This window comes from Balearica regulorum, chromosome 3 (genome assembly GCF_011004875.1).
Source record: "Balearica regulorum gibbericeps isolate bBalReg1 chromosome 3, bBalReg1.pri, whole genome shotgun sequence".
NCBI classification, from domain to species: Eukaryota; Metazoa; Chordata; class Aves; order Gruiformes; family Gruidae; genus Balearica; species Balearica regulorum.
The window spans coordinates 39,671,949-39,690,969 of NC_046186.1; the positions used below are offsets into that span (position 1 = coordinate 39,671,949).

General features: G+C 39.7%; 2 protein-coding genes across 7 annotated transcripts in view; both read right to left on the reverse strand.

The window, feature by feature from the left end:
- Positions 1-3,913, reverse strand: part of SNX14 (sorting nexin 14) — a 61,911-nt gene extending 57,998 nt beyond the window's left edge. For both annotated transcript variants that reach the window (XM_075747634.1, XM_075747633.1), the window contains exon 1: positions 22-3,913. In XM_075747634.1, the coding sequence (XP_075603749.1) occupies positions 22-458 (437 nt within the window). In that variant the 5' untranslated portion in view covers positions 459-3,913. The remainder of the gene's footprint in view (positions 1-21) is intronic.
- A 12,279-nt stretch (positions 3,914-16,192) lies between these two features.
- SYNCRIP (synaptotagmin binding cytoplasmic RNA interacting protein) overlaps positions 16,193-19,021 on the reverse strand; it is a 46,263-nt gene continuing 43,434 nt past the window's right edge. For 3 of the 5 annotated variants that reach the window (XM_075747642.1, XM_075747643.1, XM_075747640.1), the window contains one exon: positions 16,193-18,952. In XM_075747642.1, coding sequence (XP_075603757.1) covers positions 18,911-18,952 — 42 coding nt within the window. In that variant the 3' untranslated portion in view covers positions 16,193-18,910. The remainder of the gene's footprint in view (positions 18,953-19,021) is intronic. The other 2 variants (XM_075747644.1, XM_075747641.1) reach the window with 1 other exon arrangement.

Genomic DNA, 19,021 nt, shown 5'->3' on the forward strand with positions numbered 1-19,021 from the left:
CTCCCTGCCGGGCCCGGTTACCGGTTGAGGAGCAGGGTGGCGGCGCCCAGCCCCAGGAGCAGGCAGCAGAAGAGCGGGTACTGCCGGCAGGTCTCCCGCAGCACCTCGGCGCCCCGGGCCCGCTGCCGCAGCCGCTGCCCGGCCGCCCGCAGCCAGCCCATGGCCGCCGCTGCCCCGCGCGGGGCCGGCACGGCAGCCGGGCCACACCGGGATGAGCCGCTTCCGGTCCCAGCGGCACGTGACGGCGGCCACGTGACGGCGGCCCCGGCGTCAGGCGGGCCGTCGGCCGCCGCCATGTTGTTGGAGGGGGGCGGCCCGACGTGGCGGCGGCGGCGGCGGGAGGTGGGTGAGGCGCCCCGGCCCCGCGGGCCCAGAGCGCGGTGCGGCTGCCGGGCCGGGCGCTCCCGCACCTCCTTTCCGCCCCCACCCCGGCGCTGCAGCTCAGGGGAGGCGGACATCGCGCTCCGCCCGCGTTGAGGCGGCCGGGCCGGAGCGAAGCGGGGCGGGCGGCCTTGGGCCGCGGCGAACCTCAGCCTCGCTGAAGGCGTAGCGCCCCGAGGCCCGCGGGAGACTCAGCCTTGCTGCGGGGAGGGGGCGGGCCCGGCGGCTGCTGGCCCCGGGGCATCGGCGATCGCTGGCGGAGAGAAGCGGCGGCAAGGCCGGCCGCGGCCTGCGCTTCTCCGAGGGGAGAGGGGGAGCGGAGGGGGAGCGAGCTGCCCGGCCGGGTCGAACTTGGTCGGATCTGGGGGAAGCTCCCGGAGAGATCCTCCCAGCAGCCCGCCGGTGACGCGCTCGGGTGGCATTTCGAGCTCTGGTCTGTAACATACTGTGCTAAGCCCTGTAAATAGAAGATCTCTGATGACAGAAAGCTTACCTAGTTATAAATACTTAGGTTCTGGACAACAGGGGCTCCCAGCGCCGAGCAGCCAGAACCTGCTACATCTGATTAAATGCTCTATATTTAGATGATGACTGAGCTAAATCATTTAGTGCCTGGGACACTAAAACTGTATAAACACCTCTCAAAACTTCATAATCGCTTGTAAAAAGGAGCAGGGTAGGACATGTAACAGACCTTTCCTAAACATCAGTAAGTATACAAGGTTAAGATATTGAAAATACGCTAATTCTGGAATGTAGTTTATTGCTGGTGAGAGCAATTTCAAGCCAACTTCACATGAATAGCTGCCTTCAGGTACGGTGTAAGTCACAAGCTTTCAAACTGGTTGAAGGCTTTCAGCAACTCTGTAGTTACTCAGTCTTAGGAAGCTCAAAGTTTTGTTAATGTGACACAGCTGGTTATGGGAAGATTAGTTCAACGGACAAAATAAAAATACTTAACTTATCCTGGGAGATCTCACTGGTAGAGTGGCTTCCAAGTTGCCAAGATGAGAAAGACCTGCTCAACGAGAAATGCCTGCTTTTATGAGGTGTTTTGAGACAGTGCTGTTGCCTTTTATATTCACTTGGACTAGCCCCACACAGGCATATTTGGGCAAAGGGTACGTGATATTAAATATTTCTGTTCAGAAGAGTCATGTTTACAAAACTTCAGTGAAAACCCCACAACACTGTTAAGGAAAAGTCAGTATTTGGAAAGTGAGTCAATACCTAGAAACCAAAAGCTGAAAATAGCTTTCAGAATCTTTGCTCAGATGTTTTGTCATTTTATGCAACACTTCCCTTGACCTCTAGAGCAGGTGAAATGCTGCAGTTTGACTTCAGAATGTTGACCTTTCGCAGAGAGCTTGGCAAAAGCCCAGGGTCAGCTTGAATTTCTTTGAGAGCATCTGCACAGTATTATTTCATGTCAGTCCACGCATTTTCTATTAGAAAAAAACCCAAACAAATAAGGTGCATACATGCAGCAAATGTCTATACAGACTATTCAGAGGAAATTAATTTTCCTCAGAAGATGCATTTTTTTCACTACCTGCTTACTTTATCCTCAGCTTTACTGCTTGTGATTTTTTAGTAACTTATTTTACAATGTATCACTTTTAAAAATCTGTAATTATTAAAATGTTTCATGAAGATGTCACAGCATCACATACCTGTAACATAGGAAGTGACTTGCACAGCAAACCAGCAGCGGTTTTGTGTTGTCTACTCTGGGTGAAGTTTCTTCATTGTTCAGGGTTATGTTTATTTAGTGTAAAATTGCCACATTCACACTTGGCACTCATTGTACCTCGTCATTTGAGAAGCTGTGCAATTTCCTTCAATTCACAGACTTTACATCTGCTGGGCAGACACTACAACAACCTGCTTTATCCCATCCTGCCCTGCCGGAGACAGCAGCGTTGGCATTGCCCATCACCCTCTGTAACCCTGGCCCCTGTGACTACTCAGATTGTTCTGCTACACTGAAAGACATAACTGAGGTTTGTTTTCCAACAAAATAAAGTATGGAAGAGCAAAAGTGAAATACTGACAATACCAAGCTTTTCAAAATTCTGTTGATTTTATGTGAGAAATAAGAACTATCCATTCCTCAGCAATAGCAAGTCTTTCTCTCTTCAGGTAAGTTCTTAGGAAGATTCTCTGGTTTACTGGAGAACTGAAGGGGAAAACAGGCATCTGGAGATGGGCTCTGAAACAACGTGGCCAAGACTGGCTTATTCTGGAAAGCTAGATTTTATTTTAGTATTAAAAATGTGAAAGGATCTTTCACTGATCATACAAATCTTCTAATGCTAGGCATATTCTAGCATTCAAAAATATATTAATGTAGATTATAAACATAAAACTAATTTGTTGAGTTTCTATTTACTAAAATGCCTTTTTTAGCTTAAAGAAACCATGTTTTAATAAACCAGGCAGTAAATTGTAATACACAGATTCTAACCAGCTGATTGCATTTAATTTTCTCTGCAAGTCTGCTTTTGCTCTCCAGTATCTAAAAAAAAAAATAAAAATCAGTCTATAATATTTTCAAAGCATTACATACTTATCTTTCTCAAGGATGCAGTTGTCCAGGCTAACTTACGTAATGTAATCCTTCATATTTACCCAACAAGGAATTAGTTTTCCTTCATCAATTATACCCCACAACTATCTGACCATTTTTGTGGGCCCATTCCAGAAGTTTAAATTGAAGGCTTCATATTAACCTTATTTTAGCAGAAAACTTTAGAGGAAAGTTCATTTTAAATATTTAGCAAATAGCTAAGCTTAAATAAAAAAGTGAAACTGAAGTTGGTGTCTCAGACCCCAAGAAAATTAAGCATTAGTAGGCACTTTAGAGTTGACTTCTAAGTTCAAAACGTAAAGGGCATCCATCACCAGTTACTGGTTTCATGGAGTTCAGATAATTTGGTTGTATGCAAAAACCCTAAGGTGAAAGTGGACATTTAGTAGTGCTGCTTGGCCTTTCTGTATTGAAGGAACGTTCACTTTTGGGGAGAGTAGGGGCTGACCATTCGATAAACATTTCTGGTTTGATTTAGGTAGTATGATAATTATTAGCACTTGGTAAACAAAATTAGCTTTACTGTTATAAATACAGTCATATTTGTCTGTTAATGAGTTAATAAACTGCTAATGGTCAGATTTATGGCATTTGGGAGTCAGCTCCCAGCACTACCCACACAGACCCGTGCTGGTCAGCTGTATGGGAATGGGAGCTGCCAAGGGTTGGTGTAGGTTCTTAAAATCTGCTTCCTGGACTGCCACATGAACTTTGCCATTGACCCTCACTATTGTCAGATTAAAGCAAACTGGATGAGGAAACAATAACCTGGGGCAAAAAGTACCTGCTGGGTACAGCCACAGGGGCTTTGGATTCCCAGATAAAAACCCACATGAGTTGTCGTCTTGAAGAATGGGGAAGCTCAGCTGGTCCAGAAGAGTAAGGAGCAAAACAGCAGGCAGAAGGGAGAACTTTTTTAAAAAAAAAAAAAAAACAAAACAAAAAAGATGAGTAACATAGTTCTCAAAAGATTGGATTAGATTGGGTATTAGGAAAAATTTCTTCACCGAGAGGCTTGTCAAACATTGGAACAGGCTGCCCAGGGAAGTGGTTGAGTCACCATCCCTGGAGGTATTTAAAAGACGTGTAGATGTGGAGCTTAGGGACATGGTTTAGTGGTGGACTTGGCAGTGTTAGGTTAATGGTTGGACTTGATGATCTTAAGGGCCTTTTCCAACCAAAATGATTCTAAAAGATCGCTGCTCTCCACTATTGCAGGGAATGAAGTGCCAACTGACATTACACAGATTTAAAAACTTTGTTTAGAAACAGATTCAGCAGGCGATTGAAGGTGAAGGGGAGGGGCTAAGGGGTTTCAATTATAACAGGCCACCCAAAATTCATCATTACTTTTAAGAGACTGTAAAATACCGTTCAATTAGAAGACGTGAAAATACCTACCAGGCTGTGTTTAGGACTGAAACCATGAAGTCACTGACTGGCACCAGGCAGAATAAAGACTTGCAGGGGGAAAAAAAAAAAAACCAGACTGTTCTGGTAAGGAAATTCAAGTAGGAGCCCAAGGCAAGTGAGAGAGTTTCCAGAGGGTCTGTTTAGTATGCCCAACGTTGCTGGGCAAACCAGAGGGGTGCTGAGGAGTGCTGAACATGTTAGAATTTCACTGGGACAAGCAAGGTCCATGTGGGAAAATAGAAAAAAAAAAACAACCAGCAATGTGCTAAAGGTAGTTTTGTCTTGAAGGAACTTGTAACTCTCAAGGAGAAAGTTAAAAGGGTCAGAGCAACACTAGTGTATATACAGAGCTTGTCTTCAACATGTTTACATGAATAGGATTTTCCTGTATACATTCTTTACAGACTAGCTAATGGAGAAAATTTAGATATTAGAGATGACAATAATTTGTCCTGTAGTAAACTAGAATTTATTTATGGGACATTAAAGGAGAAGCATATAGAGCAGAAAGTTGCAAGGTGGGTGTCAAAGATGACTACAGACAATAAGAAATACAGGCCTGCTAAATTAAAAAAAAAACAACCCAACAAAAACCCCACACCATTAAAAAAAATGCATAAAGAGAGGCACTGGACCTATACAGGAGATATTGGAAAAATGTTTAACAAAATGAGTATTAGGTTTGTGGCAATGTTTTACAAAGGTACAGTCTATGGAAATTTTGTATTAGTTCACCTGAATGAAAGATAAGCTCTCTGGATATGCACCTTAATCTAGTATTAAGTGAAGTAGCTGAATTGGTATGCACAGGGGGAAGATCTGGAAAACATAATTCCTTCCAAAAACCTAGGCTGATCAGGGAGGAATAGGGGAGAGGAAAAAAAAAAAAAAAAAAAGAGGTAGCTCGATGTTAAGAATTTGTAAGAAAAAGTTTGTGAAAGAAATGAGCTGTATTGATGCAAATAGTTAGAACAATGCCATAGCACATACTTAAGAGCTCAGTCTAAATGAAAATTAAGCTGTTTACTTACAATGGGGATAAAGAAAACCCTACCCTGGATACACACTTTGTGAAGATAGCTGTGTCGGGTCCTGAAGGGAATTTCCACTGACCAACTTTGAGGTCAATGGGGAAAATGTTCAAGTAGAGAGTTTGAGGAGGAATTTGAGCCATGTTATTTGATTAAGCTGAATTAAAAAGAAGATCCTTCTAAGATTACATGTGTTTCTGTTAAAACATTGCAAAGTGTTGCAGCACCTATGCGTCATAGCTATGATAAAACCTTGAGAATTTAAAGCTATTTTAAGTTTTTCATCACAGACACTTGATGGATTCGTAGAACAGCTGTATTGGACCAGCAAAGGTTCAACTAGGTGAGCATCCTGTTTGTGACGATGGCCATCAGGGATTACATACCCTGGAAAAAGTTGTAAAAGCAAAGCAAGAAGATAATAATTTTTTCCTGGAACATTCTCTTACTCCGATTTGCAATCTTGAGGATATCCCAAGAAAGAATTTTTTTCCTAAGTTTCAAGTTGCTTTTTGAACAGCCATGAACTTTAACATCCACAAAAATCATGCAGCAAGGAGATCCACCACTTATTCACACTCATGTGAGTCAAGCTACAGCTCTCCAAACATGTGCTTCATTTAGTATTTTATAAAAAGCCATGGTCGAAACAAACCATTCCCTGCTCAGCACAATTACTGCTTATTTTACCAAAACACTTCGGCCACCTGAGCAAACTGTCTTTTCTAAAATGAAGATTCCTGCTCTGGTGAATTGTTCTTCACGAGAGCACTTTTGTACCTTTTATCATCTTTGTTGCCCTTCCTATCCTTTTTCAATCTTATTTTCTCCTCTGTTTTGTAGTGCTGGAGTAGGGACAGGCTGCAGTGGGGGAACAAAACCATTCAACAAAACAGCATTCAATATTATTATTAGTCAAATTTGTGCCCTCTTAAATTGTTCCTTAACTATTTTTTTGCCTCACTTTAGTGTTTTTTAATATTTTAGCCTATGAAGATTTATCTTTTTTCCTCACTTAGACATAACTATTTTTTTATGGATTCCCCCCCCCCATTTTAGGAGCAAGACAGTGAAAAAGTTCCCGACCTAAAGTCTTCACATACTCAGGAAGTTCTAATCAATACATGAACTTGTTAAAAGTGGGAAAAAAAACTAGCTATAACTAAAGGTTACTGTTTAAGCCAGCTTGTATCAGAGAAAGCTTTCTACTGACACTAACATGTCCACTCTATCTGCTGATAATGATCACGTAAACCCAAATGTAGTGAAGAGATCTGGGGGGATTTTTTTGGTGACTGTCAAGCTGGTATCCCAAAGCCCATTGCTCTAGCTTCTGTGGATAGAGCAGTAAATGCCTCGAGTGTTTCTGCCAGGTCAGAATTCCAGAGAGATATTTTTAGTTCAAGCAACCAGTTTCTCTGACAACATTAAGTATGTAAAAGCAGTATAGGGGGAGAGTTAAGCAACTGTAGTTATCACCCTCAAAAAGTTATTTGTGCTTCAGTTAAGTCTTTCATTAAACACTTTACAGGAATTGTTGCAGAACCAGTTGTATAACCAGGATATTGTTCTGTTTACCATTTGTTGGCTGAGGATGTATGCAATTAATTCAACAATTTCCTCCATTTAAATGATGTACAGCAAAAACTGAGGCATTTTCAGAATGGTTAAGAGAAAATAAAAAGCAATAGGACATAAATGTTATGTTTCCCTGGCAAGAATATGGAATATATGACCAAAAAAAAAAAAAGCTGATTTATGCCAACAGGCAGAATGCACAAGATGATAGTATGAGAACACCTGAACAGAGGACGACTCCTCCTCAGATATAAGGTTGAATTTTGAGGCATTTTGAAAACAACTTTTTGAAGCACACGGGCAGCTTGCTTGTATTACTGATTTTGTGGTTAACTTGTCCCTGTAGCTCCACAGTAAAGCTCCACTACAAGAGGAATATGATAATTTCAGTGAGAGAACGTAATAAGCGGGGCTCAGTACCAAGCTCCGCAAGGCCAGGCTTCATTGCAGCTCATAGCTGATCAATGCTATCTTTATCAGACAACTGCCCAAGTTCCTGAAGGTATGCCAAACCCCCCCCCCCCCCCCCAAATGCTGGCATTTTTAATAGAAAAGTGGTGTATTATTTCACCTCTAGCACTGGCATTAATGGTGCTTCTGTAGAAGCAGACGATCCCTCCGAGGGCCTATCAGCAGACATACCTTGGCAGGACAAAAAGCCACCGTGTCTTTTCTGGAGCAGTGAAGAACAGTTACTTGCAATTCTTCCAGATGTTCTGCAAATGCAGATCCTGGTTATGGTGCATACTTGCCACTTGCACAGTGGTTTTCCCTAAAGTGTCCTTTGGGGAGGGAGAGTGCATGCTTAGGCAGGTAAGAGGACTTTGAGCTGTCTGGAAAAGGGACAAATTGTGAAATCAAGAAACAAGGACAATTTGTAAGATGTAGCTAATTTCTGTGAAACTCCATTACCTAAAGTTTTGCTTTGCTTTTTATTTTCTATTTAAGTAACTAATATTCTAGCTAGGAAAGGCATTGGAGCTAGTAGGGTTCGAGATTGTATGGGGGACTATTATTAACACTCAATATTCTAAAACTTCCTAAATCAATTTCTGATTTGTGGCTGAATGACCTGCTACTCTGTAAGCTACCTGGCTTATCTTTGTTGTCCTCCAGAAGTATAAAAGAAACCATTTAAAATGCTAGGCATGAAGTTTTTACTCTTTAGCAGATAAAGTATATATTAATAAAAGGGCATTTTACTATGAAAATCAGCTTGCCATCTTTCATATCAAACTATAAGGAATAACATTTTCTTCCCCTTAAGAAGCTGTGAGTCCTCCAGTCTAATCTTGAATTTGGGGTGTTCTCTGTAGGTCCAGTTTGTAGTATTTTTTTCCCCCTCCCTCAGGAGTTACAAGTGAAGATTGAGGTCTTTGGGATTTCAACAGATGCTTGTAAGCTCGTAACATCACACACAGAACCGGCAGGCCTCAGATAGACTTCAGGTGGGGGTCAGTGCAGTTCAGATGCAAGCGGGAAGATTTTTTTTTTCCTTGGAAAAGTAGATTTTGCTTCAAAAGATATCAAAATGGAGAAAGGATTCTCTACTATCACCCAGGTTCCTAGCAGCCCATGTAGGAGTCTCATAACCATTAATTATCTAGGACAAGTAGTAAGTTCTCCACCGATCACCATTCAGCTTGGATATGGTAAAACTGTAGATCAAATACTAAGCTATGACCATACTGTGATGTATTGTCTACATCCAGTGTATTTCTGGGATATAGTATGGTCAGGAAACTTGGAATACCAGTCAGTCTCAATTCTGAAAAGCCCACATATATCTGGTGTTCTCCTGGATGACAATGGCGGGGACCCACGAGCTGTGCTCCCCTCTCTGTTTTCCCCTTCAGGTGTGTGTTAGGTCTGGAGAAGTCAAGCTACCTTGACAGTAATGACCATCTCTTCTTCCCTGCAGCCCAAGGGCAATAGTTAAAAGCCAGCAAAACAAAGGACGGAAACTGAAATTGTGGATTATCTGGAGGAGCAGTTTTGACAGTGAGGAGACATGGAGTTAGCGCATTTAGTCCAAGGCGTCTTAGTTCAAAGCTGCTCACCTGAGTTTCACCAAGAACTCAGAACATGCACCAATCTCCACTGGATGCTCACTTCCCATTACTTCTACAGTCAGGAACGTTCCCATCTCCCATTGAGTCTTCAGAGATGCTGCTCACCTGCAGAGAGAACGACAACTTTTCCCCACTGAAAGCTGCCTATGAAAACAGATGCTGTTGTATATCCCGAGTGGTGATGAACGAGATACAAAGCCTTACATACTTGATCCTCTTTTAATTCAGTAAGGAGAGACCATCCTGGCAAACTAAAATGTGGCAAGTGCATTCTACCTTACCACACTTCTTCACCTTCAGCCTTCTCCCACCTCATGATCTGATACAGACTTTTACGTTTGACAGCCTTAGAATAAAATTCCTTTTGTTCATCAAGAAAGTGTATTTTCTCATATTAAGACACGTCAGCTGTAGCCTAGACTTGAGGAAACTGAACATCTTCAGACAAAGTTTAACAGCCTTCATATTGGCTCTTAACTCTTTCTTATCTCTTGAGGTCTGTTTCAAAGCACATCATAAGCACCTTCATTTCTGAGCCCATGAAGACCACCTCCAGTGTAGAAGACACCTATTTGGGCTATCTACACCACCAGGTCTTTAACAAAAAGTCCCAGTCTGGTCCCAAGAGACAATCAGCAACTTCTCTCTCTCAGGATGCTGAGCTTGTATTGCACGCTTTTCCAGAAAAAACCCACAACTCTCTACAAGAAGCTGGTGTACTTGGGAGCTCTTTGGGCCCATCCTGAATTTGAAATCTGCAAAGGGGCTGCTGAGTTGGCATTGTTTCACCCCAACTTTACAAGTGGAACGCCCACTCTCACTTTGTCCCCTGCATTCAAATCAAGACTTTGCATGTAAGCTTTGCTCTAACACTGCATTCCCTCAAGCATCACTCAGGAGGCATCACCAGGCCCTATTAAAACCAGTTTTTCTCATTACTCTACTTTTGTCCACTTTTTAAGGGATTATCAAGGGAGTGAGTGGCAAACATGTTATACCAATAAGAAGAGATGGAAGAACACTTCATCTATACTGAAAAAAAAAAAAAAAGGTCCATCTTTGGAACATGTGTGTCAGATATTCAAGACTGGCTCTTGGTTCCCTGGGGCTGACTGTTAGTCCATCACTTCAAATCAGCAGCTTTACAAACTGCAGCAGCTCTAGGATATCACTCACCTCTCAGAACAGGACATTTGAAATAGCAACATTAGGCATTGTAACAGAGGTGAGTTTTTTCAGCACTTCTTATGTTTTGCTGTGTTCAAAACCTCCTCCCTTACAGGGATACTTCCAGACAGACAATTTTGTTCTGAAATTTCTACCAAGATAAAACATCCCTGAGGATTACGGCAGCAAGGACAGGTTCTTCTTACCTTTGACACGTAAGCCATGGACCCTGTCTCCTTTCGACCTGATGTTTGAATCTGGGCAAGATCCATCACCTGACATTCCCTTCACATCGCATTGTGGCTGCTAGATGGTGCCTGGCTTAGAGTGTACCTACCTTTCACAGGAAAAGGACAGACTGATTAATAGCAGGAAAGATCCTACAAAGCTACATGAAGATCCTGCACAGCTAAATGAAGTTGTTCTACCTTGTGGTTTGCCAGCTTGTTCCCTGGGTATTTTGCCTTTCACCCCATTCAATGGTTGTCTTGTGCCCACAGGTAGACAATTTCTTTTCCCAACTGTTCTGTCACCTTGTGTTTTCTCATGGAGCAAAGAAGAACATGCTTTATTAAGAGCCTTCCCAAGTGGGGAGTGTTTGTGATTCTATCACTACTAAGTCAACCTTTTAAATACAGGACAAATATACGCCTTTGTATTCCTCTGAGGCACTTCCCTGGTTGTCATCACTGCTTTAGAAAGAAAAAACAAAGGTATTTACAGAAGACCTGCAAGTTTTTCTTTTCACAGGGACAGTTTCTGCCCTTCAAGATGTCCGAGTCAAGACACGTCTGTTCTTTTTTAAACTGAACATTAAACACAATTTTAGCTTGTGAAACTTGAGATCTTTCTACATTTTTAACATGTGCTTGAGAGGCAGAAGTTCCAAGATTATCACATTCATCTCACTTGCCCCATAGCTAAGAATTCAACACCTATCACCTATTTAACCTGCATGCTCTTACAAAGCATTGCATATTCAAGTTCTCTCCTTTCAGAAATGGGGGGTGGGGTGAGTGTTTGTACTGAGGTTTTTTCCCCAATATATGCATTTGTGCTAGATACAGGGATTCTAGAATTGACTGAATATCTGTTTAACAGCAGGGCATTTCTTCAAAGTAAAAAAACATTACCCTGATTCTGAAATACATGCCTCAATTACTGGGCTCTAACTATACCCAGGCGTCTGATCTTAAAACCAGAACTGCTGTTAATGTGTCCTTGTATCTTTAAACTGAATTGGAACCTTACATGTTTTCACCTTCATTCATTAAAGCAGAAGAAGGTTGCTTCAAAATTACTTAGAAATTTAAGACACACTTAAAAACACATTACACATGACTGTCTCTTGTTCTTCCAGAGACTACAAAACGGGACTGGATCATCAACTGCTGTACTGCAGTTACTATGCTAGCTGCCCTTTACTAACTCCACAGTAAAACCACAGAAGCATTTCAGCATACTTCAGTACCAAATAACCTGCTTTAGCATAGGCCATCACTGATGGTAGTGTGAGCTAGCCTTGCTGAGATGTCACTACTACCTGGTTGACCTCAATGCCATTTGTACCCACGTGGTGGGTACACTGTAACGCACCCCAAAGTGCACTACAAACCAAGAGGCTTCACTTTTCAAAAGCTTCACCAGCAATGCTTTTTCGCCATTCATCTGAGTAGTCCTCCTCACTTATTACTCAATGAAAGCAGTGCTCTTTAGAAACATTACACTGAGGGCAATAAACTCTGAAAGTTTAGGTGCTGCTATTAAGAAAACAAAACTTTGTACTTCCTATTAGAAATCTGTACCAATTTCAACAGTTAACCCAAGAAAAGACCAACCTCAAAGATGCAACTATTGGGTCTGAGACTTACTGATCAGTTCATGTCATACAAATATTAACATCATTTCCTTGGATAGAAACATGACAACCTGATTGACTCAGATCATCAAACTAAACTCTGTATTTTTCAGATTAGTATACCATTAAAAAAAAAAAGTGCCATTTATTACACCATTCCCACTGCAAGATCACTTCTATGCAAAACCAAGTTGCAAACAACATATACACAAGGAAGTTACTTCAAATCCAATGGATTTAAAACGTTCCAGATCCTCCTTGATTTTAACTGGAAGATCAGTATCACTGGAATTAATCCCAGAACAGGATTTTTAAAAAAATTTCTGAGGGGTTGTGTTAGCATTATGAAAACATAGTGGAGCAAGGCAGCAGAGATTACTCAACTACATGAATCACTGCTAAAGCTTAAAGCCACCTAGAGCCTGTGGGAGCTTCAGGACTTCAGTGAGAGAAGTTACATTATATTCAACTTTTCCCTTTATATTCAAGTCTTGTCTTCTATTACTATGAAACCTGCAGCGTATTTCTTCATTTGCAAATTCTGACAGATTTTTAATAACATACATGCCATGGTTTTCTTCAAACGAGCTTTTAAGCATCCCACTAATTCAAAACCAAGTATAAACTAATCTACTTCTGTAAAAGTGCAGGTGATATTAATAAAGGACAGTTTCACTACGCTAGTTTATGCCAAAGTTACACATTGGTCACTTCTCGGTGAAACTACTACTCACATATACACCAGTGATTGTCACCGGAAGTTTGTCTTCTGCTACAAGTATCAATTTAAGCATACTTACAAAACTAAAAAATTCTGTTGAAAACTGTGGATTGGAAACAGGCTAGCTTGTTAGAACAACTGTTTGCACTGGAAGAAAGAAGGTTTCACTGCACTATTCCAAGGAAGCCTTTGACCACAGTCTGATACAGGAACAGCCCTTTAATAGCCTTTAATAGCCACTTTAGCTTTTCCAGATGCAGGGACTAGATATTTTTGCCATGTCAAATGCTGTAATATTAAAGATTAAGATCACCTTCCAATTGTGATACATCTGCATTATGAAAAGATTAATTGTAATTTATTTTAGGCTAGCTCTCAGCAATCTTTGGTAATGCAGAGCTTCCTTCTTAAGTGTGCTGGAATTGCACCTTAAGAAAAGCCCTAATTTCTATAGAATTACCTTTGTTGAATTCTCACAGAGGAAGCTTTTTAATCCCAAATTAGCTACATTTAGTAATAGTTTTTAAATAACCACTACTAGTGACAGAATTAGGTGCATTCTTCATCCCACTAAAGGAGGGGGTGGGGCGGAATAATGTGAAAAATGTTACTTTAGGTGGCAGAACAATACTGGAAATGCTACACTTGGAACCTGGAACTCAGGACCTGATATATTCCGTTCCTTGCTTCAATTACTGACTGTTCATAGAAAATCCCTTAAACTACTATGACTGCTGGCCCATCAGTTTGAAAATACATACTGAATTATCTATGAAGCATTTTGGAGATTTTTAAAGTATTTAATGTTAAACAGTATCACACATTACACTCAATAATCACTTAGAATTGAAGTGGACACACTAAAATTGAAGAGTTAAAACCCACAACCTCCCTAAATAACTGCAGTTAAGGAGTCAGTCTACTAAGTTGGATTTTAGGTACTGCAAGTCATTTAATACTAGAATGTCTGGTTTTACTTACCATTATCTTCTGTGCAGTCAAATGGCATAGGCTATTCTACTGGCTGTGTAGCAGAACTAAGAGTGCTTTTTGTGATTTCCTTAGTGCAAAGAAAGTTAAGTGGCAAGATTCAATGTCTTTTCTACATGTTAGCGACCAAAACAAGTAAACTTGTATTGTCACACTAACTGTGTAAACAGACAGTGAACTGTCACCATTAATCTGCCAAATGTATCACTCAGACTAGAGGGAATCCAGATTTCTGACACTGCAAGTTTTACGTAAATGACTGTCAGAAAATAAGTGTTGGCTTTGGAGTAGGCACTAAATTTCGTGAACATTCATGAATAACGCAATTCTTGGAATTGAAACGTATCTTGTGATTTAAACTTTAAATATTCAAGCCGTATTTAATGACCTATTACCTACATACTATGACTGTCACAGATGCTTTTTTCTGTTTTTAAAAAAGCTTTTACCAGGTAACCTGGAAGTCTGACCATCTAAAGCAGCTTTCATGAAGATAGCTTTTAATAATCAATTTAACCCAACGTTTCCAGATGAGCTCAGCCGTGCAACATCCACTCCAGAGCTGGCCATTTATAAATATGTATGTTTGTGGAAAAAACTAGTAACCAGTTATATACTGGCAAAAAAAAAAAAAAAAAAAAAAAAAAAAAAGAGTCTCACATGAGACAATTGCCCCACTCTCCAAATTCCAACTAAACTAACAAGCTAGTCCTAGTGGCACTTTTCAACAGATCTATCTATTGTAACAGTCAAGGCGAAGGAGGACCAAAGAAAAGTCACTCTTTCATCCTGTGGATTTCATAACTCAAGGAAGTCTAATTAAACACTTGCAAAGTGTTGACCAGATGACTATGTGAAAATCAGTCTCCCAGAAAAAAGTTTATCATGAGAGCTTCTAGGCAGATTTGTCTGTTGGCACTAGATGACTGTAAAGTAACAATAATTTATTCCTTCTCCCCCCACTACCTGTATTAAGGATCAAGGAATCGTCAGCTCCACTTCCTCTCCTGTTGCCACACACCATTTTTACCTGACAGAGCAAATGACAAGGTACAATCTGGCATTTCCTCTGCTCAACTAATGCAACTCCAGCCAAGACATGTCACGTGCTGGTGCTGGAGTTAATTCAGCAACACACTCGGCAGAGACAGACTTACATCCATCAGAGGCAGTCATAAAAGTTGGGATTTGTAAGCTTCAGGCTATGAACACAAACTCAAGCTCCAACTTTACCAACTTCAGTTTCAGAACGCTATGTGGTAGAGTTTATTGCCTTATTGCCTACTTCCAAAACTTGCTATTCCATTTTAAACAATTAACATTTTTTCACAAAGTTTTCACTAATGAAATCAAGGGAGTATCTTAATTGGAACACACTCTTTTCAGAAAATGTTACATATGTTTATGTCCATGTTGCCTTTTAGTTTTATTTCTTTAAAAAAAAAAGTCTCCCCTCACTGATGTACAGAAGCAACAAAATGCTAGGCAGAACAGAAAAGTTAAGCCTCTGAAGAACTATCAAAGGCACAAGGGAAAAAAATTGCAGCCATAAATAACATATCTATCCAAAATATTAAGTTGGGAATCCTATCTTCAAGGGAGGCCAAATTTATTTTAGACTATGTCATACTCCTCACTCCCAGTAAGAACAGAAGTATTATTCCTTATTTTAGATTTTAAGACAGTATTCAAGTAAGAGTTGTACAACGCAGAAATTTAGAAACTGGTCTTAGTATCTGTAATAACAGCCTTCCTCCAACACTAAAACCACAAACTTAAGTTATGGGTCATATCTCCTCTTTAAAAACTAAATAAAGAAATTCTATATGTAACTCTTCAATCAAAAAATGAATATTAAAACAAGAGTATAATTTAAAAAGCTGTGTATTGGAGTGTTTATAAACCAGAAGTGTTAAGCAGCACCAGCAGTTTCTGATTTCTTATTAAATTCAACTAGACTTCAAATTTAGGAACACATTACAAACCAATGTGGAGCTATGCGAGCTTATATTCAAACCTTTGCAGGTGTTTCAGTAAAGAAAGCCTCCTATGAGAATAAACAGAGGCAGCATAATACATTAAGTCAACACTTGCCTTCAACACGCCCAGAAGAACTGTGTGCTCTATGTCCGTTTGTCACCAAAGCACCCCGTAAGAGATGCGTTATTGCTGTAGAACATTTCAAGTTTACCAACACCCAAGTGCAACCAAACTGATGTTGTATATATGCACTTGCCCATTCTCACCAGTATTTCCACTTAATAATGGTTTTTCTTTACACAAATTTAAAGCTTTGAAAATAACATTTTTTGATTTTAGTTTTTTTCCACAATATTAATCACCACATGCAATTTAGTTTTCTGATCATTTTGCTAAAAAACTGCACCAATATCAGAACAGTGCAAATCATATTTAATTTTAAAAGTTATAATGGCTTGAGTTCATAATTAGAGGGAACACTGTCAAGATCTCGAGTTTGCTCACTCCCCATTGCTTGCATTCCATTAAAAACAAACTTTCCTGTCAATTTTTCTTTTTTTAAAAAACAATAGTCCCCCATGCTTTTATCAGAGCTGAAATTAAGGATATGATCCACAATTTCAACACATGTAGTGCCTTAATAGCAATGTTTTTATGCACTTCCATCAACTGTTACAATTCCATAAACATATTCTCCCCCCCCCCCCGCCCTAACACATTTCCAGACTAAGAACTAGTCACTAGCACTTGTGATCCCACAAGTGTTTGAAGATTTTCAGCAATGGAGAGATTTCAAGATTAAGAAATCCGAGGACTTCCCCTCTCCTACAGCCCCCAGAGTTTTCATTTTATAGCAAGTTCAAAATTGGTTTCCACATCTTGACAGTGTTCCTTATAAAACCATATGACAGTAAAAGTGCCAGTAGGCATGGCAACCTCTTTGAAGGGAGCATTTAAACTCCTTGGCACTGGGAATGCCAGCACCAAGGATTACATTGAAATCCAAAATTATACTTAAGGCTACAATTAGCAAACCCACTTTCCATAAGCCTAATATTCTATCGCTAGATTTGAATATTCAGAAGCTAATGCAACTGTATACTTGTATGCTCAAATTTGAGGAAAAAGTTACTTTTCTTTAGCAAGGGCAGTATATGAAACCATGGTAGCAAACGTCTCTTACGCATTGACTACTCATTTCACCATCATTCACTTACTTTGTCTTAAAGTTCAAAACTGGCAAGGCACATTTACATATTCCAATGAATACTTGACAATTTTAAATTACACTTCATGTCCCAGCTATCCCAGTAATTGACATACAACATACTAAAATGGTTTATTAAGATAACAAAAAAAAAAATCAATTAATGTGAAACATACAGGCTATTGGCAACCACTATTCTAAAAATTATGTAAATACAAGTAAACATACTGAAATGTGTGCGATTCTAAGTTTTTAACCAGAAGATCTCTGTACTAACACACATTTATATTAATGACACATAAAAAAAATAAAAACTTTATTACAAAAATAAGTTACACTCGCCTCCAGCTTACAGTATAAAACAATTTTATTTGCAGGAATGCAAAATGATTGTTTGCCATGAGCATTTTCAACATATGACATGTCTAATTTTGTTAAAATTTGCATTTACTGGGGGAACTGGTGTGTATAAAACCTTAATTAGGTATAAGCTTCAATTTTCATTGTGGTGCCTATGGGTATGTAGTATAACTGCAGTATCCCTTTGGGCAGGGGGTTAAGGGAAGCTCGCTATGCCAAGTCCAAAGTAAGTCATAATTTCCTCTATCTTTTACCTATATGAAGTTGGACTTGGCAAGGTTCTTTTGTTTTTGTTTTGTCTTTTTTAAGGGTGGTTCAATAGAGGATGCTTCACCACTGAACACTCACTGTCATCAAGGTGCTTTAGAAAATTAAAAACATAGCACAAATGATTGTACTCTACTCTACTCTACAGGTTATCATGATCTGCGTAAGAGAAATGGAAAGCTGATCCACATGTTTTTACAGGGATCAGCAATAAGAAATGCACTAATGAAAACATACCTTTTACCTAAAAAGCTAAACTACAGCCATATACTATTCTATGATTTATGAAAAACTTCAAAATATCCAAATGTCAGGCTTCACTGTACAGTTGTCAGTTTTAGTCTGACCTTTTATAAAGGGACACTGCAGTATTTAGTACAAGTTGCTGATGCACTTTTTTTGAACATCTGATGTCTTACAAAAGTAACATCTTGCTAAACTATTATACATCCAAATAACTACAATATCTGAAGAAGCAAGGCTGCTTTTTCAGCCACAAAATACGACAAAAGCAAGGCCTGTTATGATGGTCATGAGGAAGTCTTACAAAGCCTCTGGAACTAAAGGCAACTAAGAATGTTACATTTGGTATATTATAATCTTACCCTCATATCATATTAAACAAGCCTTGCTTTTATCTACAAAGATTTTCTATGTACAGTACAGACAGGGTATAGTTCAATCCTCTGCTACTGAGGTAGTTAACCAACCCTTTAAAAAAGGTTCTGAAAAGAACCACTATCTGGAATGCCTGACTAACCAGCTCTGATGATTACACCTGAAACTGCTGTATCTGAACACAATTCATAAGTGATTACTATATAGACAATCATGATTAACCTTCATGAGCAGAAATAAAATTTAAGGATACCAATGATGGTATTCATCTATACCACTGCAATAAAAATTTCAATGCAAGAATTTGTGAATACCACTTTTGGAATCCTTAACTAAGAAAACTTGGGGGAAAAATCTACTTAAAGCAGATTTTTTTAAAGAATGACTTTATTCTTTATTAAGATACCATGCTAGACGTTAAGGATTTTGTTGAACACATTGGGGAAATAGAGTAGCTTTAGTTTAATAACTTGCACTGCAGAGAAAACTGTTAAAGAAATTCATTTCAAAGTCCAAGTATTAGTTCAAATGTCCCATATTTGAATCCATGATCTTCGCAGGAAGGTCTTTTGCAACAGAATATGCTCCTATACAGCTGAGATACTTAAGGTTGCTTGATATCCTTACCATTACTCCACTGCAAGCTTCTGGTGTAATCCCACATAGCAAGTCAGTCTTCATTGTAACAGGTCAGGACCGGCCTCGACCCCTTTTCCCTGCTAGCCAGGTAACAAAAGGAATCAATTAGATAAATCATTTTAAACTCTGGTCTGTACATTTGTTAACAT